The sequence below is a fragment of the Belonocnema kinseyi genome, chromosome 2 (genome assembly GCF_010883055.1).
Source record: "Belonocnema kinseyi isolate 2016_QV_RU_SX_M_011 chromosome 2, B_treatae_v1, whole genome shotgun sequence".
In the NCBI taxonomy this organism is placed as follows: Eukaryota; Metazoa; Arthropoda; class Insecta; order Hymenoptera; family Cynipidae; genus Belonocnema; species Belonocnema kinseyi.
This window is the reverse complement of record NC_046658.1, coordinates 83,749,164-83,773,764: the sequence shown is the minus strand read 5'-3', so window position 1 is coordinate 83,773,764 and position 24,601 is coordinate 83,749,164. Positions and strand designations below refer to the sequence as shown.

General features: G+C 37.6%; 2 protein-coding genes across 3 annotated transcripts in view; both read right to left on the bottom strand.

Moving 5' to 3' along the window:
- Positions 1-8,678, bottom strand: part of LOC117168219 (interferon regulatory factor 2-binding protein 1) — a 21,440-nt gene extending 12,762 nt beyond the window's left edge. The window contains exon 1 of the mRNA XM_033353702.1: positions 7,498-8,678. Coding sequence (XP_033209593.1) covers positions 7,498-8,209 — 712 coding nt within the window. The 5' untranslated portion in view covers positions 8,210-8,678. The remainder of the gene's footprint in view (positions 1-7,497) is intronic.
- The window catches only part of LOC117168218 (serine-rich adhesin for platelets-like), a 160,783-nt gene that overhangs the window by 30,992 nt on the left and 105,190 nt on the right, over positions 1-24,601 (bottom strand). The window lies entirely within an intron of this gene.

The following is a 24,601-nucleotide window of genomic DNA, read 5'->3' as shown; positions in this document are numbered from 1 at the left end:
GTACAATGAGAGAAATTCCAACAGCATATAAAATAATAATGATAATTTGTATATTATTGAATAATAGAAACAGACGTCTGACAATCTTAGAAATTAATCGAAGGGCAACTTCAGAGTAATTCTTTTGGTATCAGAATTGATTTTAGATGAGTCGAAATAGTTTTTATGCATGGGTGTAAAGGCGAAGGCTAACAAATTCCCCTGGGTTGATACTGATCGACAACACTTTTTATTTCATTTTAATGTAATTTTTACGACAGAACAGATATATCTACTGCCAGACGTATGAATGCAATATCGACTGCTTACATTTAACTATATTTCTCATATCATATCTCTTATAACCCACATACAAAAATTTAGTATTTGGGGTCAGACAAAAGCCAGACGATAGTATTAATATTAACACATACTTTGAGATTGAATAACTAACCACGTATTTGTGATTCTAAATTTGAAAAAATTGGAGGCTATGATTCACTGCATGCATAATGAATCGATTTCGAAGACAGTGGTTTCACCTATGTGGGAAAATTGCATAGATGGTTACAAAAAGTCGTGAAAAACAAGAATTTAAGAAAATTATTTAACTGGAACTGATGCCGCAATTCTTCAATATTCAAAAGAAAATAACAAAAGTTTGAATAATTGAATAACGGAAATCAAACTTTTGAATCAATAATGGTGGTAGTAGTTCCTTTAAATAATTTTAATTTCCGAGCTACAGTCTACACCGATTATGGAACATTTTTATTTGAAAAATTTTAAATTAATTCATTATTAATGTTTTAACTTTGTCTCTGGAATCTTGCGAAACTGAGGAAGTAAACATTAAAATGTTATAAATGTTTAGTAAAGTATTTCAGATCAAAAGCAGTTAATTTGAATGGTCTTGAATTTTCATTTTTTCACATTTCAAAAGATTTCACACTGAAAATTATATGAAAATATTGATTTAATAAGTCTAATAATGACACATGAATTAGTAAAAAATGAACTACTACCAACTTATTTCAGTTTTCGTTTTACAGTTTTATATACTATTTAAGATTTAGTGAGTAAACTTATTTTATAAGGGAATTTAATTTAATGTTTTTGTTTCTAATTACATTTATTACCCCTCCTAATTCACAGTTGTCATCGAAACATCTTTAAAAATTGGCAAAATCTAACCAGGAGTTAAAAAGACTCGTGCGTACATTTTTTAAACACGTTTTGCACAAGAATAGCTGAAAAGCGCATCTTAGGAGAAGTATGAACACTAACAGAATTCTGAAGGGTGTAGGAGATTCCCCTTGCAAAAGAATAAGCAAAAATTAACAAATCTGAGATTAGAAACAAACAAAAATCGTAACATATGAAACAGCGAGTACACGTTGATTCCGTACATTCGAAACAATACGTAGGAGGGGCAACAGCTTAGTCACCAGTGTCGCCGCGCAGAGTATAGTGGCCTTGTTTCGAAAGTACGACCCCGCCATAACGCGTATACGTCTGTATGTACAACTCGTCCCGATGACGTAGGGCAAACCAGTCTATATGTTTTCTGGTGTGCACGATAAATGAAGCGTATGGTCGCGCCGCGTGTTCATCGTTGCGAAACTCAAGTCTCAAAGGCGCACTCTCATTACCACCACCTCCGTAGGTCTGACAACCTCAGCCAACCTGCATCAGACTGTCGCTGACTGGCTGTGGTAGATGTGAGTTTACTCCGGAAATTGACGCAACGTGAGAACCTCAACAACAGACACTTATAATGAACCTAGTTGACTCCAAACTTAAGCACTTCACCAAGCCACAAGATGAGAGTGAACGTTCTGATAATAATTCAAGTGGGAAGCTACGTTCCAGGTCATTAGAGATCTATTGTAAAACATTTGGAGAATTTTTACTTCTTAGCTTTCATAAATCGAGGACGTTAAATACCTCATCTCAGAGGAAGCGAATAATCTGATAGTGATAATCGTCTTCCGGAGATTTAACACTAAAAACGGAAATGACATCAGAGACTGCAGTTGAACTTTATCTATGTTGCACTCAAGAATAACACATTTAAAGAATGGAAGATAAGACTTTCATGGGATATTAACGAAATGTGGAAAGACAACTTCAAATTTTAGCTAAGAATATCTTCTAAAGACAATCGCCTGTAACAACGGAGAAACTTCTTCCTTAATTCCTCATTGAGCTTCATTCATCAAAGGCTTATCTATGCGGTTATCTTATCAAATTTGTGAGCATTATAAAACTCGGGATTTCTCAAATTTTGTAGCTGATAAAGAGATCATATATTTTCGTGATGAAGAAATACATAAGTGCAGTAAAAATAGATTATATAACACAATCGTACTACAGTTATATATGTATATAAACCTGTTTGTTGCTGTTTCAAAGCATTATATAAATATCATTCAGAGAGCAGATAAGAGAAATCATAATATTTTAATCTTTGGAAGATATTCTACTCACAATAAATTATTCCCGTACACAAATACAATGTGAAATATTTTGAAGAACTTCAAAGCATTCACTTAAAAAAAATATATATATATATATATATATAAAAGAGCGGATATACGGGTTTAATACGTTTCGCGTTCTCCATTATACCCATCTTGCCCACATGAATGCGGTAAACTGAGCAAGTGTCGGCCTATGGATTTCCGCTCAAGTAATGGCAGACGGATGCTTATTTTTTCCATGCTAGAACTGTCTTCATGATCCATGTTTATTTCCAGAAGCCGATCTTTGCCAGCGCCTATCTATTTTTGCCAGGAACGCGTAGGTACAAACTGTATCTTCGAGGCGGAAATAGTAGACTCTAAAATAAAAAAGGCGAGGGGCGTGTAGAAAAAAGAGACAGGCAAATAAACATGTGTCTGTGATTTTCCTTCCTTTTAAAAATATCGAATTTTCACCAGAAATAACTAGTTTATAGTGTTAGTCAGAGATTTAAAACCCTTCTTATGAAAGTTATAGGTCCCTGGGAGGAAAGGATACAATCAGTTGTCGCAAGAAGAATTCTGAAATTTCTAATGGTACTCTACGACTGTTATAAAGATGGCCATATAACAATATAACTTGCAACTTCCATTTATTATAATTCATAAATTAATCCCTATCTCAACGCCCACCTCTAGAGTCTAGAAGAGGTTCTTGATTTACTATCTGCAACCATTGAAGTCAGAAAACTTGGGTTTAACTTTACACAATATGAATTAGGAGGGTTACTTCTCCCTCCGCCGCAAGTCCAAATTCTAATTTAACTTTTGTAAAAATCATAAAAAAGGGGATGAAACTCCTCATCAGGATGCCATTCCACGGAAAAATCCGTTACGGTAGTTAAACAATCTCAAACGGGAAGTATTCCTTCGGGACTCTTGATTATTATATGGCACCTACTACCTGACTACCCAACAACCTAACTGTCCTAACGGTAATTAAAGTCATTCATTGACAGATGTTGCAAGGGCTGCAAACTTCACTACTTTAAAATCAGTTCGGTCACGAACACGAAAATACCTGGGTTAGGCACATGGCCAGGAAAATATTCAGAGCCGCAGGAATATAGTTTCCTAATCCAGATATCACATGCAGGATCTTCTTTCCTCAAAGATACCTACATTTCATTCTGTTCGGTGCAGGGCAAGAAACGTGAGTCACAGTGACTTGAAAATTTATGAGCGGGTTTTTCCAGCTTAGGTTGTAAGCACATTAATGTTTAGATTTAGATTTAGAAAGCGCCGACTTGTCTGAAAAGGTCGAAGAGCAAGGACTTGAACGCATTTATCGCTTGCATGTCAGCATGTGTGAATGGACTTAGGTAATGCGAATCTTGTCAGCAGCTTCGTCAATGAACTGGTCGACAAAATGAGGACTCATCAGTGATTCCACAGTCCAATACATATGACACAGGGTGAGGCCAAAATATCGTCGATCGACGTATCAAACCTGCTTAAATGTAAAAAATCTGCAAGTGCATCGAAATCAGAGCTCCTTTGCACTGCAGGCACTTTAAGACGCCTGTATCAGCTTCGATCACTCTTTTTCGAAGAGAAATACGAGTTTCTTGCTGTTATAATCCACTTGAGGTGGCGCATATCCGATTACAGAACTTTATTAAAAGATAAGAAAAGAAAAATTAACTATGGAAGGTGCAAGAGTTTCATATTACCATCCAGTAGTATTACCACATAATATCTTTTTGTTATCTAAAATTATAGCACAACTGCAAAATAATTACTGCAGTTTTAAGTCTCCCAGCTGCGTTTGCTTAACGGAAAAAATACATTATAAAAGCTAAAATATTTGGATCTTGAAACCCATGCAAATGAACCATTTGTGCACATTAAAAAAATTCCATAATTAACTTACATAACTGTGCTATCAGTGCCGTGAGTCATTTTATTAAACAAACTTTAGATGAAAACAACTCATTTGTGCTTAAGGCGGAATTATGCAATCACACAGAATTGCTTTTATACTCCTGGTTCGAGCCTCTTGAAAAGCTGATAACTGATATCGCACATGCGAAGACACGTTGGCCAGTTTTGCAGGGCTTATCGCAGGACGAAAGAACTTTATCGTGCAGCTGGCAGAACCGTATTTTTCTCGCAGTGAGGATAGCAAACAGAGTTTCTTTGAGAGAAACTATCTTAAATCGACTCCCGACACAAACGGTCATCTTTAAATGCAATGAAAGTGTCTCATTCTTGAGTAGATTCTTATTCAAGCGACAATAAGCTCATTCATTGGTCTAAATATATGTCGTGGCATGACATCACTTGGTTAGACGTCACAATGTTTTTCTAGTCTCCTATCACGTGCAAGTTGTAGACTATTTTACACATACATACATTATCACTCAATTATCTATGTCATTATCGAAAAATGGATGAAAAACGACATTGAACTAGTCATTTAAGTAGTTCGTCGCCTTGTGAGTGAAGATTTAGGGACAAGTAGAGGTACTGGAATTCTTGACATACTGTAATTTTCGCTTTTATTTGCATTTTTTTATTTCGCAAATAATGTGTCGATGACTACCCGGAGGCATAACTGTAACTCTTTGACAGTCTCAGCGTAAGGAATTATATTAAGTTAAAGCTGTAAACTGTAAAGTACCCGAGCAACTGTAGCTATTAGCCTTTAATCCATATTGTGGCATTGTCCTGAATAACACAAAGGGTTGACTCCCTCTGGACTCTGGAGAACCGGCATTTGAAAAGGATATTTAAAAGAAAGAGAAACTTGAATTTACTTATTTTTGTTCCTAAACTTTGAGATAATTGAAGCTTGAACTAATTTAATAAAACTAGAGTAAATTCATAACATTTAAATAAACCTTGTAGTTTTGAGTATTAACCGGAAGGGAAATGAAAAGAACAGCTGCTAAATATTCCTTTGTGGAATCAATCAGCTGCTAGCCTGATGTTCAAATAAGATGAGTTATATTTATATTCTAATTTTTAGATCTACTTATTTACGCATAAGTGTGTTATCGTATTTTAGTCAATAATTCAGATTCAAATGAAATTCAAACCATCTTAAATTTAAAATTTAAATACAATATGAAAAATGTTTGTTCTCAATGTTTCCATAACAATTGCTTTAAACGAAAACAGAGATATGCCACCGTAATCAGGTCAATTAACCTTTAGGAATGAGGCTTAGGGTGCTATGAATTGAGCTCATCACCCAGAAAGGTAAAAAATTGGTCTTGTCAGTCCATGAAGTCAATTACCGCGAACAAAGAAACCAGTTTAGAAGAAGAGCGCCAGGTCCAAGGCGTGTCACGGGAACCCGCCCGGATTAAAGGGGAGCTATCTTTCCACCTGGAGTTCCCTGAGGCAAAGTCACTTCCCAATGAGATAGGGGCACACAAGCACCTTTCCGTGAATGTTGATTTCCATAAAAAAGTGTAAATCTGGCCTATCTGGTTTTTAGACTGCGTCGTCTTTGATCGATAAACATAGTTCCCGCGTCAGACGTCTGAGTTCCCCTATTTTTAGAGGCGACCGATAAGATAAATGAAGAGTCCACGTTGTTGACCGGAAGGATTCACATGAAGAATCGTTCGTAACAATGATGTGTAAACATCTCGTAATGCGATCTTGCGCACGCAGCTATGGTTGCATGTGCAACGAGACACCGAGTGAATAAATGTGTGCGTGACGTACCCGCTCATGAAAGATAGTAGAAATCGCTTATCGTGTTCCCGCTGCTCTAAATTCAGGAAACGAATATACATGACATCAAAGTTTGCGATATACCGTTCAAATGTGCTTATAAACAAAAGAATTACGTCATTTCCGGGTCGTTAATCGCTCTCTTTAGTTGCAAAGTTTGAATCGATGACGGAATTGGCGTTCTACCAAACTTAAATTCATTGTGGGCGACTTTCGTTAACAAAGTGGCTCTCGTATGAAGCTCTCGAGAATAAAAGAGAATTGATGGGCATCTTATCGGGAGGACAAATTTTAGTTGCAGGCAGGGGTACACTCTAGAAGAGATTTAAGACCTAGAAGAAATATTTTGGCATATTGAAGCTTTTTAAAAACATACTATAAGTTTCGTATAAAAGAAAATGTGAATCGACGAGCCAATAAATTTAAAAAAAAAAACATAAATACGAGTTTGTCGTATGGAGTAGTTCGATATATATAAACCAGATTTTACTGGTGCATTTATTAAAAGATTACCTAACTTTTCTTTAGTGGTAGTAGTTTGAGCTGTTACAGTTGCGTGATATTGATTTTTCTATAGGAATTATTGCAGATCAACTGACTTTAAGAACCCTGTGTTAAAGATGAAGAACTCTTGTACATTGGACCCAATGTACTTTGTAGATTAAATAATGATCACGTTTTGATACGAAAAATTTATATTTAACTTTATCGCGGTATAAAATACACATACATAGAATTTCCGCGATATAAAGTCAATAAAATTGGGTTTATGAATTTCATACGGAAGTATAATTATTAAGTTAAACATACATTTTATTAGTATAGCGTGCATGTACTTTAAATGTAATATAGATACTTCCACTTAAAGGTCTAAAATATTCAATAAAATGAACCGTATATGAATATCAAGACAGGTGTATTTAGTTTATTTTTGCAAAACTGCATGTTGATATTGATTTATCTACCATTATGGGTCCGAATATTCTAAAATAATGTAGCTAACTACTTTGTGACTGTGGTTCATAAAAATAAAATTAATTTCCAAGAAGACATTATTTTAGTTTATTTAGAACTGGGTCCTTTGTCAGTAATAGTTTTATGGTTTTTGGCTTCATGATATTTTGATACTTCTCTATTGTTTTGACAGTATAGCTCTGAATGATTGAATTATGTAGTTAAGTTTCATATGCATAAACTCGTTTCCAGTTTCAGTGTACCCACGGTGATAACCCCCCAGATAGTGAGTGACGTAGACGGGAGAGAACTACCGGTACAACCGGTTAAAGGCGCGAGAGTAAAGGAGGCTTACCATTGGCCTTGAAAGTGGTGGCGGTGTCGAAGCTGGGAGCCCTCACCGGATGTTTCTCCTTGGTTCTATCTTGCACGTAACTGACTGCAAGGCTCACAGCCGGGAGGGAATCTCCCCTTGTCAAGGGTGGCCTGACGGGGTGTTGTTCCTCGAGAGAGAGTCGCTTTTCGGCGTGCTCGTCTTCATCGATAGTCGAGATTCCTCTCTTAAGCTGGGTGATGCCCCGGCTATGACTAAGATTAACATGATGAGCTACAGCGGCAAGATGAGCGCTGGACATCCTCTGCACATTATTGCTCCTCATGCCATTTGCAATCTCGTGAGTCTCCTCATGCTGTCGAGTCAGCTGCTGTCTGGAACCGGAGTTGAATTCCGTTATGGAGTTCCTGTGGTGCAGCTGTGAGTACCCGGCGATGTTGTGATGCCTTGAGTGGCTCTGGCCCGCATTCTGTATCGGTAAAACATCGAGATTCGTGCCGCCGTTGTGCTCGGTGTGTGTGGAAGTCCTGTAAGTTTTCGATGCAGAGGGTCTAGACTCCTGGAACCCATGAGCTTTTTTGAGCTGTTTGGCTGACTCTAGGACAAGGTCTATTCTGTCGGCGCCTTCATAATTGACGCATCCGCGACACACTGGTTCTGAAAAATCCATGATCATAGCCCAGGGCATCCTGGGTAAATCGCACAAATAACATTGAGTGCGTTTTCCCATCATTTTCGCTGTTGTGTCTTCTTCACCCAACAAAATCTCACTTCACGAAATTGCGCGCCACCTTCCTCAGTACATGGTCCACGGCTAATAACTCAGGTATCCTGAGTATACATAACACGATTAGAATGCACTGTTCGGTTCACTGAATAGGTTTTGCTAAATATATTATAGGTAATAGGAAAAATAGGATCAAGCACAGTTTCCCGTTCTCTACTTCCTTCGCCGAGGAGGAACTGCGGTACGACTCACGGACAATATTCACTGCGCGTAGCAACACTGACCGAAATAATTAGAGCGCGGAAAAAACACCAGTCGCGATAACCTCGCTGGTGACGTATAAAGTAGGAAAAGCACGATTCTGAGTGGTTTCACTGCACGAAGGTAAGAAAGCAGCTATAGGTCGTGCACGAGACGAGGAATAATACTTTGCGCGCGAGACGTGTTCCACCTTCTACTTGCGAAGAAGAACGCTCGAGAATGCGGCGGTAGAGTGGGCTTACGGGTGTCGCCCCCTTCCTCACTTCCCCTGGCGTCAGCCTCCGCCAATGAGAGACTGTGGCGTCATAGTGTGCGACGTCACAATTTCGCACGCATGCGCCCCGAGTACACTCGGGGAGAAACACGTAGCCAGCGACCGGGACTCTTTCGCGAACACGACCGAACGCGTTACGACCTGCGGGTGAGAGGGAGGGGAAGCAATCCAGGCCGCCTTTACATCCGAGAAAACCCGCACAAAACCGCACCGTTTGTACGCGACGAACTGTTTTTGGGTCATTCCAGGCAACCCACGAGTTTCGCCGGGAGGGTCCACTCGTCCTTCGGCCATTTTTTGCGCTCTTATCGTCCAATTTTTCCACTCCATTTCCTTCAGTAAATCAGTCACTCTCAAGGGAACTAATTCGCTTGCATTTAACATATGATGATATAATAATGATAATGATAGCGTTTAAGAAAAAAATTCTTGTTTTGAGAACACAAGTGAGGTGTCACAAAAATGATCCCACCGTTTTTCTGAGCTGTAGATTAATGCGAAGATGATGCGATCAGCCAGTATGGCTGGGAAATAACGGAATGGTGAAAATTTTACTTTCGACTGAATAAGGAGTACTGGTCCAGAATACTCTTTTAAGGAATATCCAGGAATCAGTTAAAAAAGATTCTACAGTTTTAAAGTAACATTTATAGGTTATAGAGCTGAAATAAATCTCGACGGAAAGAAGCGAATCTATTGATTTTTTCGTGAGGCGCGGTAAACAATGTTGTCTCCAGGGTTTACAAATATTTTCAGAGATTTGCGGAAAAAATGAAAGATTACGTCATTCAAGTATGTTCAGTCTTAATGATATAGTTAATGTGCTTCAAAATAATTATAACATTTTTAACCAATTTATAGTTGTGTAAAATATTATCATTTTAACAAGATAAGAGGAAAATTCTTGCTTACCACGAAGAGAATTTTCATCTTAAGTGTCAACAAGAGTATTCCTCTCACACATTTCTATAATCAAGTTTAATAATTATATGTGTTTATGGATGACATGGTTTATGGATGACAAATTAACAATATGTTATTGTATTAGTAGCAAATTAATCTTTCGACTACGCCTAGGGTTAGAATGACACGGAAATATTGTTTTGAGCATTAGAGTGGGCCGAAATAACTCAAAATGATGAGATTATACTGGCACTGTTCAGTTTCTTCGTGGTATTACGGACAACTAAAAAAACAAAAACAATTCTCATAACTAGGCAAGACTATTGCAAAGCTTCTAATCTAAAATTATTAACATTTTTGGGTATGAAAATTTAAAAAAAAATGTTTAGGGTAAAGTTTATGGAAGTGAATAACTGTAGATGAAAATCGAGTAAGAAAAACATTTTTTGTCGTTATATAATATTGAAAAAATATCGAAAAATGCACTTTTGTTCATTTCTACCGAAAGTTGCAGGAAAAACGTTTATTTTTTATTTTTTACAGATCCTGCAAGATGAGCCATTTTTATTATTTAACGTCATCAGCTGAAGAGTGATATTTAGTAATTAGTTAATTACATTGATTGAAAATTATAGTAATCTTTCAGTTGATAACTACTGTAAATAAATCATTACTAATTATCAATTTAAATTTTTCGTTTTTAGATTCCAACCATTTTTTGAGTAAATATCAACCTTCTTAATAAAGATTACAATTATTACTGACTGATGTAATATACGGATAGAATATTTAGTTTAGTTTTTTGGGTCATTTTTTGAAATGGTATATTGGGAAAAAAAGTTGTTCTTTTTTCTCCATCTGAGAAACTTTACTTCAAAAAAATAATTAAAACAAAGTTTTCCATACACAAAAAATTTAGAAATTTTCAATTGTTCAACCCAATGGTGAAAATTTTGTTTTAAAATTAAAAAAAACGATAATATCAATTTGACCCAGTGTGTAGTACTGTAGTGAATTAAACTTTGGACTATCTAAATCTGAATCAGTGATATATCACTGAATGTAAGTGAGATCTCACTAATTAAAATAGCTGAAAACCGTTCACTGACAATCAGTAAAAAGTTGCGTATTCTTTCAGTGAAATAACGACTTTTGAGAGTTGGCAGCCCTGCACCATGTCAATTTATCAGGCATAATACAATAATATTTTAGTAGGTTCAAATACTTTTAAAATACTTTTAAAACTGAACTGTCATGTACACACCCGTTAAGTATAAGTACTTTTTATACGAATTAGAGCACATTTTTCCCACAGTTGATTCAGCAGACTTACAGCCCCGAAAATTAAAAAAAAATCATAAAGGAATTCTTTTTGCTACTTTAGTAAAAGAGTAACAATAACGCTTAACATTCAAACTTATTAATCCGTGAAATGTCTCACTACTATTTCAATCAGTAAATTTTTCGCTGATCGCATATTTGTAGAGGAGAGGTACATGTAGTCCAATGATTAAAATCATTATCTTTGTCATTCCGTGACTTCATTAAACAAAAAATTTGTTCTGCAAAGTCTGAATTAACATTCTGAGAATTTATCTAGATTATATTACAAGGACCATATAGCTAGTAAACTCATTCACGTCTAATGTCTAATCCCAGGATGAAGTTGTCTACTAACGTTTCATTTTCTTCAAGGAAGCTATTGCACATTGCGTTACATGTGCACTTTACAAGTGCATAATTATCATTACACAATTAAACCAATCGGTTTAGATCTTCAGAATGCTATTTCAAACGATTAAGCACAATGCGCTAAATATTTATTTTCAAATAGTAAGATAGAACTGATATAACTACAACATTATGTTCTTCGAAAGCAGAAAATAACACTTTTTTCACTCTGTATGTATACAGTATAAGAAGGAAAGATTAACTAGAGAAGAGTTGCATCACTTTCGCCTCCAGCTATTTGAACGTGTGACCAACGCAACTTTTGTCAACAAAAAAAAAAGGAAAACACCGTCGAGAAATCGAAGAAAGTATGTGACAGACGACTCGTAATCATGCCTTTTGAGACGAAAAACTGGTCTGCAAAGACTAACTGCCACTGCCTGTATAATGAGCAATTATGTCCTTGCACATGTTATGAATTACAATAAAGTGACAATCTGGCAGCGATTGCATTTAAAAGTCAACTTATCAGAAGGAAAGGAACTTTAAGTTAAAAATGTTATGTCAGAGAAAAAAGGTGATTCTATTTTAGGAAACGAAATGGTATTGCACACGTCAGTGTTCCCTGGTTAATCATAAATTTTTGCACACTGTTAGATGACATATGTTTATCATGATTTATTCAAGGCAAGCTAAAGGTTTACAAGTTTTCGCTAAAAATTCGATCTAATCTTTACAATAGCAACAAATGCCATTAATAATGTTGAACGGGTGCGAGTGGTGTGTGAACAGCGCAGTTTTTTATCAAGTTTTCTGAGCTGATAAGAGCTTTGCGATAACAGTTGATAGGAATGTGTACCTAGTACAGAGTCCCAGTGGTCGTCTCAAGTTATTATTATAATATCGAGAATAATTTACACTAAACATTTACCGCATGTTATGTAACATTCCTTGATCAACTCGAGTCGTTGACCGTATTTTGTAATTATTGACATTCGTACCTTACTGCCTTATCGATAAAACTATTCATACAAAGTGAAACAATGCTTTCCGCAGAAATATTCCACAAGTATAATTATTTTTCCAATTCGAATTTTTTATCATGATTTTCTTGAAGACAACAAGCTTTCAAAAATCTTCTGAGAAGTGAATTCAAACCATCCATTTTCTTTCATATGTTTGCAGAGTATTTTATACTATCTGTATAAAGAATGTCGTAATTAGCTTCAGCTGAATTTTCGTATAGAGATGGCTTGTCGTACAACAGGAAATGTCATGTCTGTAATACGAATCTGCAAACCTGTAGAGCTGAGACTGCAGAATGCATTTCTCCATGTGACAAAAAGATCAAGTGGTATTGAGAAAACATTGCGAGAGTGTACTTCGACATCGATTTACTACATAGCCGTGTATATCGATTTTATTTTTAATTAAAGAATTCCTAATCTGTGAATTGATTGACTTAAAACATTTGCTGAACTGACGTTCTTTGTTACTTGGATACTTTATTGGATCATTATATTCTTTATACTCCAAGAGAGTCTGCCTACAATTATTTTTTCAATTGAAATCACAAACAGATCTTAATACCACTTTAGAGGAATTTTAATGTGTTTTAATAAACATTTCTTTGGCACAAGGGGATATACCTCTGAGTGACTGCACTTTCAGGATTTAGTATTTCAGAAGAAAAAAATGGTTAAAATTATTGTTTAATTAATGAATGTTTAAGCACGTGCAAAGTGTTTTGAAACCTAAAACTGAATTATTAACGATTTGTAAATATGCTAAACGCGTTCCACATAAAATAAAAATCGAATAAATCTCGCGTGTAATAAATGTTGCTGGCATTTTAATTTCAGAGTTTAGATTGTAGAATGTACAATCGAAATATAGGAAATTTACCATGTGTGATAGAAAATATGCTCTAATCTATTGATTTTTTTCTTTCCACATTAGAAGGTTTCCTTATTTGTGTCACCCTCACTCCGGTCAACTGCATCGTTACAGCTCGAATGACATCACTCTGACATCATGGAGCGCAGCACGAGACAGTAACGTGAAGAGATTGAGAGATTGAGTGCCCTCACTTGGCCGCCAATCCGTGATAATGCCCTCCTCGATCGCATTTTTCCTCCTTCCAGACATAAATAAACGATTAAGCCTGCGCATAGTGACTTCTTTGCACTTGAGCATCATCATCAGCGTATTGACTTTCTATCTATTGGTCATTCTGGAGGATGCTGATAAGACTCAAGATAGCTTTAAACCAAGCATAACCAGGCATATTATCATCAATCTTTTCGTAAGAGATAACACCTCCACCCAAGCTTTAAGATAATGTATAATTAAAGCTTCATCTGGACCTTTGCGCGGTGTATCGAATTTCAAGGTGCGACTGCACACGTCAGTAGTTAACTACTCCACTTTAAGCGTAAAAATGACAATCACAAATGATAAATGATAGATAAACAAACAGGCACGTGTCTCCTAGTGAAAAGATTTTTCTGTCGAAAGCAGTATATACTGATAATCTGTGTATCCAAGTATATCTATCTAGAGAGAAAATATCGGAAGAATGCTCTTATTTCACTTTTATTTTTAGAAGACAAAGACTAAAGTATCACCAATGACACAATTAAAAATAATATAGTACATATCAGAACCTTATCAGACAAAATTTGATGCGTGCTTTTATATCAGCAATTGCAAATCATGGAAGAGAAATTGAGAGCCTGTGCACATTGTCATTCTCTTTTCAGAGTAAAACAAAAAAAAGTGTTTCGATTATACCCTGTAAAGTAATCGCAGCATTAAAAAAAATGAATATCGGCATAATTAAAATTGAAAGATTACCCGAGGATTACCCATGACGGTCTGAGGTCAGTTACTCCAGCCCCTCCCCCCACTCTTAATTTTTCGGTTTTTCTATAGCCCACTGAATTGCGCCCCAAATGCGCCACCGATAAAAAATGTTGTACCACAAAACTGTAGGAGTTATATCAGGTATTACACCATACCTTGGGCAATTTTCAAGATTTTCAAAAAAATTTTATAGCGCATATGAGCGCATTTGAAGCCCCCAAAGAATATGATATAGCTAGAGCGAATTTTGTTTAGTGGTGGCGCATTTGAGTGCATTTGAAGTTATGACAGATAGCTATGATGAATTTGAAAAGATGTTATTAGTTTAAAAAAAGGACCCCCCCCCCTACTGTGATCGCTGATAACTCGGTTATCAATGTGACGCAAATTGTTTTCTTTATGGCGCATATGAGCGCATTTGAAGAACTTCAAGGTCATGTGACATTAACTACTGTTAATGTTAACTTTCATTTTCCAAATTGAGGTGGGAGGGGGGGGCACCACGCAACCCCCCCTGATATAACTCCTACATGGTACAAAAAATTGAGCAGTGACAGGGATATTAATCCTTATTATAGCTAAATATTTAGCTGAAAACGAACGAAGGAATTTAGAGAGATTCTTGGATCAGCAAAAATGAATATCCTTGACCATTTTCCATATACCAGGGATATCGTATAGTCAAACCCCTAATAAGTATAGCTTTTAATAGGAATATTAAGAATAGGTGTCTGAAGCAATTATCGGAAGAGCGCCGGTGCATTATGGGAGCAGCGAAATAAAATGGCGACGGTCTAATCGGGAGCAGTGACAGTTGAGATTTACTTTGGACAATTAAACGCTTTTTACCACTTAAAATGTGCGCGAATGTTAATATTAAATGGAGTTTATGACGCAGTAATAATAATTTACGTTTGTTCCGATTGTAGGCGATAACTATATTGAAATATCAAGAAACGCGTTAAAAACAACAAACTTGACCTCCAAATGCATTACACGGATTTCATGGAAATTCATTTTCGCGATACCAGACGAAAGATTAGCTAGTGTGAGTTAATATATTTGTATAACAACTAAATTTTTTTTCTAATCTGAAGGTAATACAATTATACATAATCTGTCGAAAATAATAAACTTCCGAACTTAGCAATTTTGTCCAAATTACTGATTTACGAGAACAATTTACATAGGGTAACTAAATGTTTAACTCTTCTAACTAAACGTTTTACCTAATCCAAGCGTACACTTTCTTTGAGTTTAATATATTCTCGATTCACTCGTTCGCCTCAAGAATTTTTTTTCCGTGTACAGTTTTGTGTTGCAAAATTTTTTATCCCTGGTGCCTTTGAGCGCATTTGGGGCGCAATTCAGTGGGCTATGTAAAACCTGAAAATTAAGATTGTGGGGGGGGGGGGGGGGGGGGGGGGGGGGCTGGCGTAAATGACCTGTCGGTCTGCACTTTTTTTTCATGACAATATTTTTTCCGCGCGTTTACCAGAAAATTTGGTATTTTTTTGTTGTTTCTGCGTTCAAACTCATAAAGTTTCAATTCGAAGAAAATGAGTAGTACATAATTCTGATTAACGAAACGGAGAACGAGTACTCAATATCGGGAACTTCGGTCCTCTGAGTTTTTCCCCATCTTCACGGGCGCGTGCATGAGTGACCTTGGGGTGGATTAGCTTAACGGATTGTCCCTGTATTCCATAAGGCATAGGGGCACGTACGAGCACATGCGATAACCAAACACATCTGCTTTGTTTGATGTCCATTCAAAGAGGACACGATCATACCCTCGACCTTGAGCCATATCGATTGCTGCTAGCACGTGTGACGCCCGAAACTTCGAGTACGAGTCGAGCAACATGGCTGGCGAAATATAAATGCCTCTGCTAAGCATAGCTAGCTTTCATCGATCGGTCCACCTTACCCGAATCTTCGTCGATCAGGGATGAATAAGTAACCCAAATGAAAGGACCACTCTCCGTTCTGACCGCATGAATGGGAACCAGTTTTACGAAATTCGAGGCTCTTCCCTCTTTCCCGTCAGGCAGGAAATACACTCTTAAAGAGATAAGCTGATAGAATTGTAAAAATGATGTAACCGAGAATCCATGTTGTTCGAATGAGCCAGATGGTCTGCTAAAGAGCACGTGGCTTTTTCGATAAGGTAAGCTCACAGCGGAAAGCTACCACGAGTTATTGATATCGATGACTCTTTGTTTCCTAATTCCGGTTAACCTAGAAACATGTTTTAAATTATCAACTAAATTACTGGCAGTGAACTTGTAATACTTCACTATATTCTCAGAAATTTCGTTTATCATGTATGTTCATTTCAGTAGTCTGCGTCCTTGTCAGTGAGTCTGGTTATCCACGAAGTTTCTTATCATTTGTCAAGTTTACATTGCTTTAAGTATTCTCTGACAAAGAAGGCGTGATTTACTATAGAATTATCTTCATAATCCACAAAGGAATGTCTTGGCGATCGTCATTACGATACACCCTTCTGAAATCTACATGCATATATTCGCATAGGGGTAGCTTTTTCCCACATAGAAAAAAGAGCAAATTAAGAATTTAGGCATGCGCAAATGATGCAGAATCTTATCTTCAATTGCATTTAATCTAGTGTTTTCGCTTGGTAGCAAGAAGCGACACGATCAACTGAGCTTTCCAGTTTCTGTCGGTCAACAATGGACTTCATGTTTTTCTCAGTGTAAGTCACGCTTTGCTAACTTGCTTGCCGGCTTTACGTGCTCGCGGGTAATGTGGCTCGTGACGTCAGTGGTACGTTTGGCAACACCGTTTCGCGATGTTGCCGTGGTGCTTGTCGAGCGAATATTCAGCACAGAGTTTCCGCTGGAACTACTACGCTTCCGTTAGACCAGCCCACGAATTACACAAAATTCGATTACGAATTTCGCGTTAGTTTTCATGTGTGGGTGATCGCTGCATTTCCTTTCTGCGGAGGAGAGAAAGGGAACAGGGATTTGCGAGCGAAGCATTCTTGTGTCGGTGGGGGCAGACAGGAGACAAAACTATTCTGTCACGTCACACCGAGCCAGCCAGAGAAAATCAATCCGGTTCGTCTACTAACATAGCCGTAAAAATGCGCCGCGGCGCTACTACTGCTGACGAAAACATTACTCACACTCTTTAAGGGTCCGCTGCGATATTGACCCGAGGTTGCGTTAGGTTATTTCTGTCGGGTTCATGTACCTTCCCAGGTGCTTCTTCTACGTTTCCAAGCATAATCTAGCTGAGTATCTAGGGAATCTCTTCTCCCACCCGCGCCTATCCGACGCGAATGATTAAGGCTTTAAAAACGGGCCTTCGTCAATGTCCTTGGCCCCATATTGATACGATTGAGACTCGCGAAGGATGTTGTATGCTATTTGTTCGTGGCATTTTAATATTATGCCTACTCACTGCAAAATATATACTGTAAAGGACGTCTCTTCAAAAATAACCAACTTCGTCAATTTTTAATTGCTCACGTCGACTGTTAAAAAGTAGAACTTTAAGCCGCTTATCTCATTCAATCTCTAGAATCTTACGTTTCCGACTATAAAGTATGTGAGTAACACATCTCAAACACCAACGCTTCTTATTTAATTGCAAAAAAACGAAAGTTTCACATTTCATTGAGTTTCCAGCTGCGGAATCAATTGCATCGGTTATGAACTTGACCTGAGAAGGTCAAATTAATTTTGACTGATTATGATCTTATACCAGAAAATAGACTGTAATATTATTCCCAAAAGGTCAAAAAACTTCAGAGTAATTTCCTTGAAGGCAATGCTCAATGCCAAAATTATTTCCAAAAGCTGAGTAAAGTGGAACTCAAACAAAATTCTGTCATCAGTTCAAGTCTTAAATTACGTCAACCTTATAAGTTCTAAAAACTAGGTTTTATTAATAAAATAGATACTGCAAAGTTTAAATCATCTCTCAAGGAGAAACATATTATAGTACGATTTCTCGACGACTAACGCCCATTTCCTTGAGACGACGGAAACAGTTTTTGTTTAGTATTCTGAGTTGAGTCAATGGGATGACGTCAGGAGGGAACGAGAGAATATAGCCAAAAAATTGTGTTCCGCGATTAAACCTCAACCAGATCGAAAAATGTCTCGTGGCAATCCACACGAAGAACTCTTGCTAAAAATCAACAACTACTGGATAACTTGGCCCGCTTCTGTATTTTAGAGAGTCATATGGGAAAACCGCGGCTATTTTCAACCATTCCTCCCCTCTTTCTATCTTCCATCTGCGTCACCTCTCTTTGTGGCTCTCCATCAGTGCTCATTCGCGAACATGCTATTTCTCGAAATTTCCCAAAGAAGCGCTAAAATGCTTGCGTGACTTGCATGTCTGCTGTTATTGTCGCTAATATCGGATACTGAAATGTAAACATTTATTTTTCAAGAATTTCCTCAAGGGCAACTCTGAACTCTTCTATAATTGACGAGCTTGTAAACAGATTATTATAGCACGCATACAAATACCATCAATCTCGTAAAAGAGCAGCATCATTTACTAAGAGAAAAGAACAATTCTAGTGTATTTTTACAGGTTTTAAAGGTGCCCTTGGAGGTGTCGTCAGCGCATCGTCTCACCAAATTAAGAGTGATAAAAATGACGCCTGTCTCTCCGACTCATTTAGCCCTACCTATTCCAGTCGAATGTGACTGGAGATTGCATTATGAAGATGACTATCGCGACAAGAGCGTCGCTTTGCGTCGCGTCACGCTGCCTTTGGTCGGTGACGAACACGGTTCCTACGATGAAAACCTTCAAAACTTTAAACTGTGTTTTTCATCCATGACCTTTCCTCATCTTTTCTCTATCTTCTTCATATATGACTGTAGGCGTGGAGACCCTGTACGATGCATATGACACAATATGTTACGTATGGATATAAGGATGACCGTTTAAGATTACTGAATATAATTTATAGTTAATGGGAGGGTATTTTCCGGGATCTAATGACCATCGCTAGAGTGAGAAGCTAGAGCACATAAAGATGAATTATCAGAATTCGATTACATCAGGAAAATAGTATATTTCTGATGGAGGAGTGCTGTAAGGATAGTAATTTTAGCTGATCTCCAAGGGATGCTTGAATTATCTTCATATAATTTATTACCCTTTCCTATACTCTATTACCTTCATCAAATGATGGAGCGATTGACGTCACATGTCTTCAACTGTGTAAATCAGGTACTTATTTCTATATTCTCCAAATCTTTACTTGGCGGTTGGTCTACAGTCTTTACTCACATTAGATATCTATATCAATCTGATAAGTTAGTATTGTATTGTATATACAGGTGTACAGGGCAATTCTTAAAGAGACGGTGTCTAATTCGGTTCTGGAAAATTTATGAGCAGGATCCCGTGATGGATTCATTATAAAGGCTGTGGAATTGCCGATAGCTTTTAACTGATTAGCTACTCTGTTTTATGAGTCTTTAGGCATCCTCATAGTGGCTAACACGTGGTTTGCTGATTCATGAGACGAGACTATGGATCCCAATATGTTTAGAAACAGATCTTAGACAGGCATAACTGTCAACGACATTCCAGGACTATGGCACTACTTCGAAGCATGTCGCGTATACGGCATGGTAAGCAGGCATTTATAGCGGATACGAAGCACAGTCTCCGTGACGACGGCCTCGGAAACGAATGGCGGGAAAAAGAGGGGAAAAAACGAAAGCAACACAGTTTCGTTCGATCGAACGAGGAGCCCTGGGAGTAAGTACACCCGGCTTGATGTGGCTGTTCCTGACTGCGTGCTCACTGCTCATACAGTGATGTCATATATTCAGCCGAGTTTACACTTGTTTGTAAATAGGGGTGTGGGGATGTTGATGAGTAAAATTGAGAGGAGGTACTTGGAATCAGGGATTACGAGATGGAATGAGTAGATGAGGGCGGGAAACGGAAGAAGTAGTCGATGCAGCGAGTCCATGAGGTCTACTACTCTGTCTACTAGCAGCTAGGCACCCAATACATTTACAACACTATGAACCTCCTCGTCTCTTTCTCGCACGCTTCACCCGGCTTCGTGCGTTACCCCTTGGTTTTCTTGTACACCAGCATGACGTCACGTACAGGCTGCAAGCTCGTTGTGCACGGGAGTTTGTGGAGTGGGGCGCTGAAAGCGCGGACGGGTAAGAAAGGCCGATGCAACGCACAAACGGCAGACCGTCTGTTACCTGCATACGGATGTCCTACATGCATACGTATTGACATCAACAGTGTGTGGCAGTCATCTTGCCAGTTGGCTGCCTTTCCCCTTTTCGCCACGGTTACAACCGGTTCCAAGCCGCGTGCAAACTTGTTCTCCCCCCATGTTCGCCTGCTGATCCTACCGGCGACGTCTCTCCACCCTCGCCGCCCTTCATTCGAGTTCGCCAGCTCTGTACATTGTCTTGACTCGCACGCAGAGGTGGCTCACTGAAATTTCCTTGCTCTGCACCCACCAGCTCATTTCATTCCCTTTCCTCTTCAACCCTCAACCCACTATCTTTGTTGGTCTTCTCTTCCCCCCTCATTTTCTCTGTATAGTGATCTCTCTCGAGAACCCCGCCACGCTACAGTTATCGCCTCGGTCAATATCATGCAGAGTTTCAGCCTGCGCACAGAGCGCATTAATACTCAATACTCATCTTGCGCGCGCCCTTTTTCCGACTTTTTATTTTATTTTCCCTCTCTCTGGAGCTCGGTCGATGTCACGATAGCCATTTTTGTAAGGCATGCACGCTGTTTCGTTGATAAAGGGGAGAAATCGAAAGGAAATACATATTCAATACCGGTGGGACTACATCAGGTTCGTGCCTTCGCCCTCCCACGGACGCGAAAACCTTGCTCACAAGGTTCCCATCCGCTTTTTCGTGACTGGATCCAACATCCGGTTAATCTTGATCAGAGGCTTGATCTGCAAGTCGAACATTCCCTTTATGTTTGATATATTCGAAACTTCATCCTCTTCAGTAAGTAGGCGATTCTCTGGTGACGTGAAAAAGCATCTAATGCGGGTTTTGCACCTATTTTGCACAATGTGGTCTTTCGACCGGTAGTTGTGTGGTCTGTGGATTTATTGTCTCTGTCTTTCTTGACGTAGATTCGTAGAAAAGTCCCGTGACGATCTGTCGGCTTACGATACGTTCGAGTGCATATTGCACCCAGAATAATGGCGGGATAGCGTGCTCTTGACTTATAAACAAGACTACAAGAGAGGCGGGAAAAAACCGAGACAAACGCAACGCTACAAACGCGATATCGCATGTCTTGCGCATTTTGTCGCGTGCGTCGCAACACGCATACAACCGCCGAACCTTGGCTAAATGCACTGGTGTATGAATTCACTTGTCGTTTTTTCGTTCGACCCTTTGTTCTCGTCAGCTGGTTCTGGCGAAATAGAACATGCAGTTTGCACGCATCGCTGCCGAAAATTGGACGTAGAATTACATTCTTTGAAACAATTTATGGCACGGAAGACGGAAGACATGCACGAAAAATTACGGAAATGACACACAGACGAGATTCCGGCTGCGCAGTTCTGTTTAAGTCCTGATCAGCTCTACTATCCGTTCACTTTACCGCAAGGCGCTTCCAAACAGCTCTATTATATTTTGGAAAATAATTCAGAAAAGAAAAATCACATAAAAACACAACTTATAAAACCATAAAGCGTACCTTATTATGTATAAGACAAGTCTACATTTTTTATTACTATTATTAAACCATTAGGCAATTTCCCTTTCGGAGTAGGCGTGACTCACTCGGTGAGGAAGGGGGTAATGAGCGGAAGAGTGTGTACTTTTTTCAAGATTCAAAAATGCTCTGTACGGATATTTGTAGTATTCAAAAAGTCGACAATTTATCCTAATGACTTTTTTCATACAACCAAAAATGACCAGAGTTTGAATACCCTACAAAACTATCATAAAAACTTTTTGAATTTTACAAAAAAATCTAAAATTCAAATAGTGACAGCATAAAAAAGAATGGAAAATGAAACAATTCCATTTTTTCATTGAAAGGACGGTCATATATATATATATATAATCTTTTATAATGTCTTAAAATATTTTTAAATTTATTTTAAATCTTGTTTAATGACATAATATATTCAATAATAATTTGCAATATTTTAAAAATCTGAAATCTTATTACATATATTATTATGAGCGTAGCAATATTTTTTATAGAATGGTTCACAGAAATTTGCAGACGGCCATGCACAGCTGCCAGTTATATTTCAAATTTTTTTTGTAATACTTCCAGCTAGGTTAGCCGAGAGGCTTTAGGCTTTAGGAATTAGGAATGGGAAACTTATAGGGTTTCGAACCCCAAGGCGAATAAAAATTTTCATAGCGTGCGATTATAAACAGTGTTGTGATTGTATTATATTGATTAAAATATCCATCGTATTCTCTACCATAAGATTAGTTCTATAAAAATTAATGGATATTTTTTCCGTGTAATTGCCATAGTTGGCCCGATTTTGGTCATGGATATTGTACCAATAGTCGGCTAGCATGGTCGGGCCAAAGTTATAATTTCGCCGTTGGGCCGACCTCTAGTAGTCATGGTTGAACCAACCATGGTAGCCAGTAGTCGGAAAACAGAGTTGGGCCATAGTTATCATTTCGGTATGTTGGTCAATGCCTGGTTGGCAAAGTTAGCCCAACTCCGAGAAAGTTGGCCCGACTATGGCCCAATGGAAAATTCACACCTGGGTATAAACTATTTGTCTCATTTACACATTCTAACCATTCCTTACGCGGTCTGCCTCTGAGCACACTGCCATTTACTTTATATAGTTCAGATTGATACACTTGTTTTGTTAGTCGTGCATCTTTTATTTATTTATGAAAATTCGTTTGAAAATTTTTTTTCCGAAAAGATGAAAAACGTAGTTTTTCGACACTGGCGTGGCTTTACTTTCATTAACAGCATCTTCGAAATGAATACTTTTATATTAATTATATTACTTTACTATTCCATTGTACTGTTTGGCATTTTCCAAGCAATTTAAGCCAAATTTAACTCTTTACTAAGTAAATTACGAGAGACAGCACACAGCAATAGTCAATTTCAATTTTGTTAATATCTTTCAAATTGTTTATTCAAAAGATATTTTCATTGAAAGTTCCATCTTTTCGCGAATACACTTTTTCATACGAATTTTCGTACCTAAACAAATTTGGATTTGTCGTATGCCTAATAAAGTAATCTTTATCATGTTATAAGCTGTATTTGTATGCGACTTTTCTTTTACGATAGTCCAGTCATTTGGTACTTTTACATGGTAATTTCTGGGGCAGTCATTTTTTTCTGTTAAGTACTTCATTTGTGGGTGCATAATATGGGGTTAGGTTCTGTGAACAGGACTTCGTACCGGAACACGGAAATTTTTTTGGAAAAAGGTGCAAAATATCACATTCCACTGGATTGGTGCTTTCCTGTGCATTTGAGAGGTAAAATTGTTCTCACAAAAATTAAAGTAGATACAATTCTGCGTACAACTAAACAAAGAAAGTTGTTCTATCGCTAAATGTTTCGGAGTTACGGCCTTTCAAAAAACCCCGATATTTTCTAATTTTTTGCCAAAAATCACATGTTTTTGTTTGTTTGTCTGTAGCTCGGATCCTGATGGCCAGATCTAAAAATGGTCAACAGAAGAATTAAAGTAGAAGGAAATACCTGTAATTTCAAAAAAAGAACATTATCCTAACTATAATAGATCGCGAGTCAGCACCTGCCAAAGGTAACCCATTTTGACCTGAATTTGAGGTAGGGTGTGGCGAGATGAGCATAGCTGTCCTTTTCACGTCAATATTTAAACTTTGCTAATTCATTGCTAGAAAGTAAAGCGCTATATATATTATTATTATTATTATTATTACACCATTAAGCCATTTCCCTTTCGGGGTAGGCGTGACTCACTCGACAGGGGAAAGGAGTAGTGTGTGGAAGGGATAGAGATTTTTCAGATTGATCCAGAATTCTCGTGCTATATATATATTCTGCAAACGTTTTTTATTAAAATTTTGTCAAGATAAAAGTAACTAAAAAAGTATATGCAGAATTAGAAACGAAAATAAAGAATAAGTACGCTTGGTTCAGCTTGGTGATGAGCCAGGCTTTGGGGCGAGATGGGTCACTTAATTAAATGACTTATTATATATTATTTGTAATTAAGAGTCTTGTTAAGTTTGAGTATTTTAAAATGAAAACATATCGTACACATAGCTTTCCAAAATTGAACGGAAAATTTAAAGTATTTAACTTCAGAATGATACAATCTTTAATCCTAACCTCTACCGTAACTAACACTACAAAGAGTAAATAGATAAACGAATTATATCCACATATCTTTCAATAATTATATTACAGAAATAAAT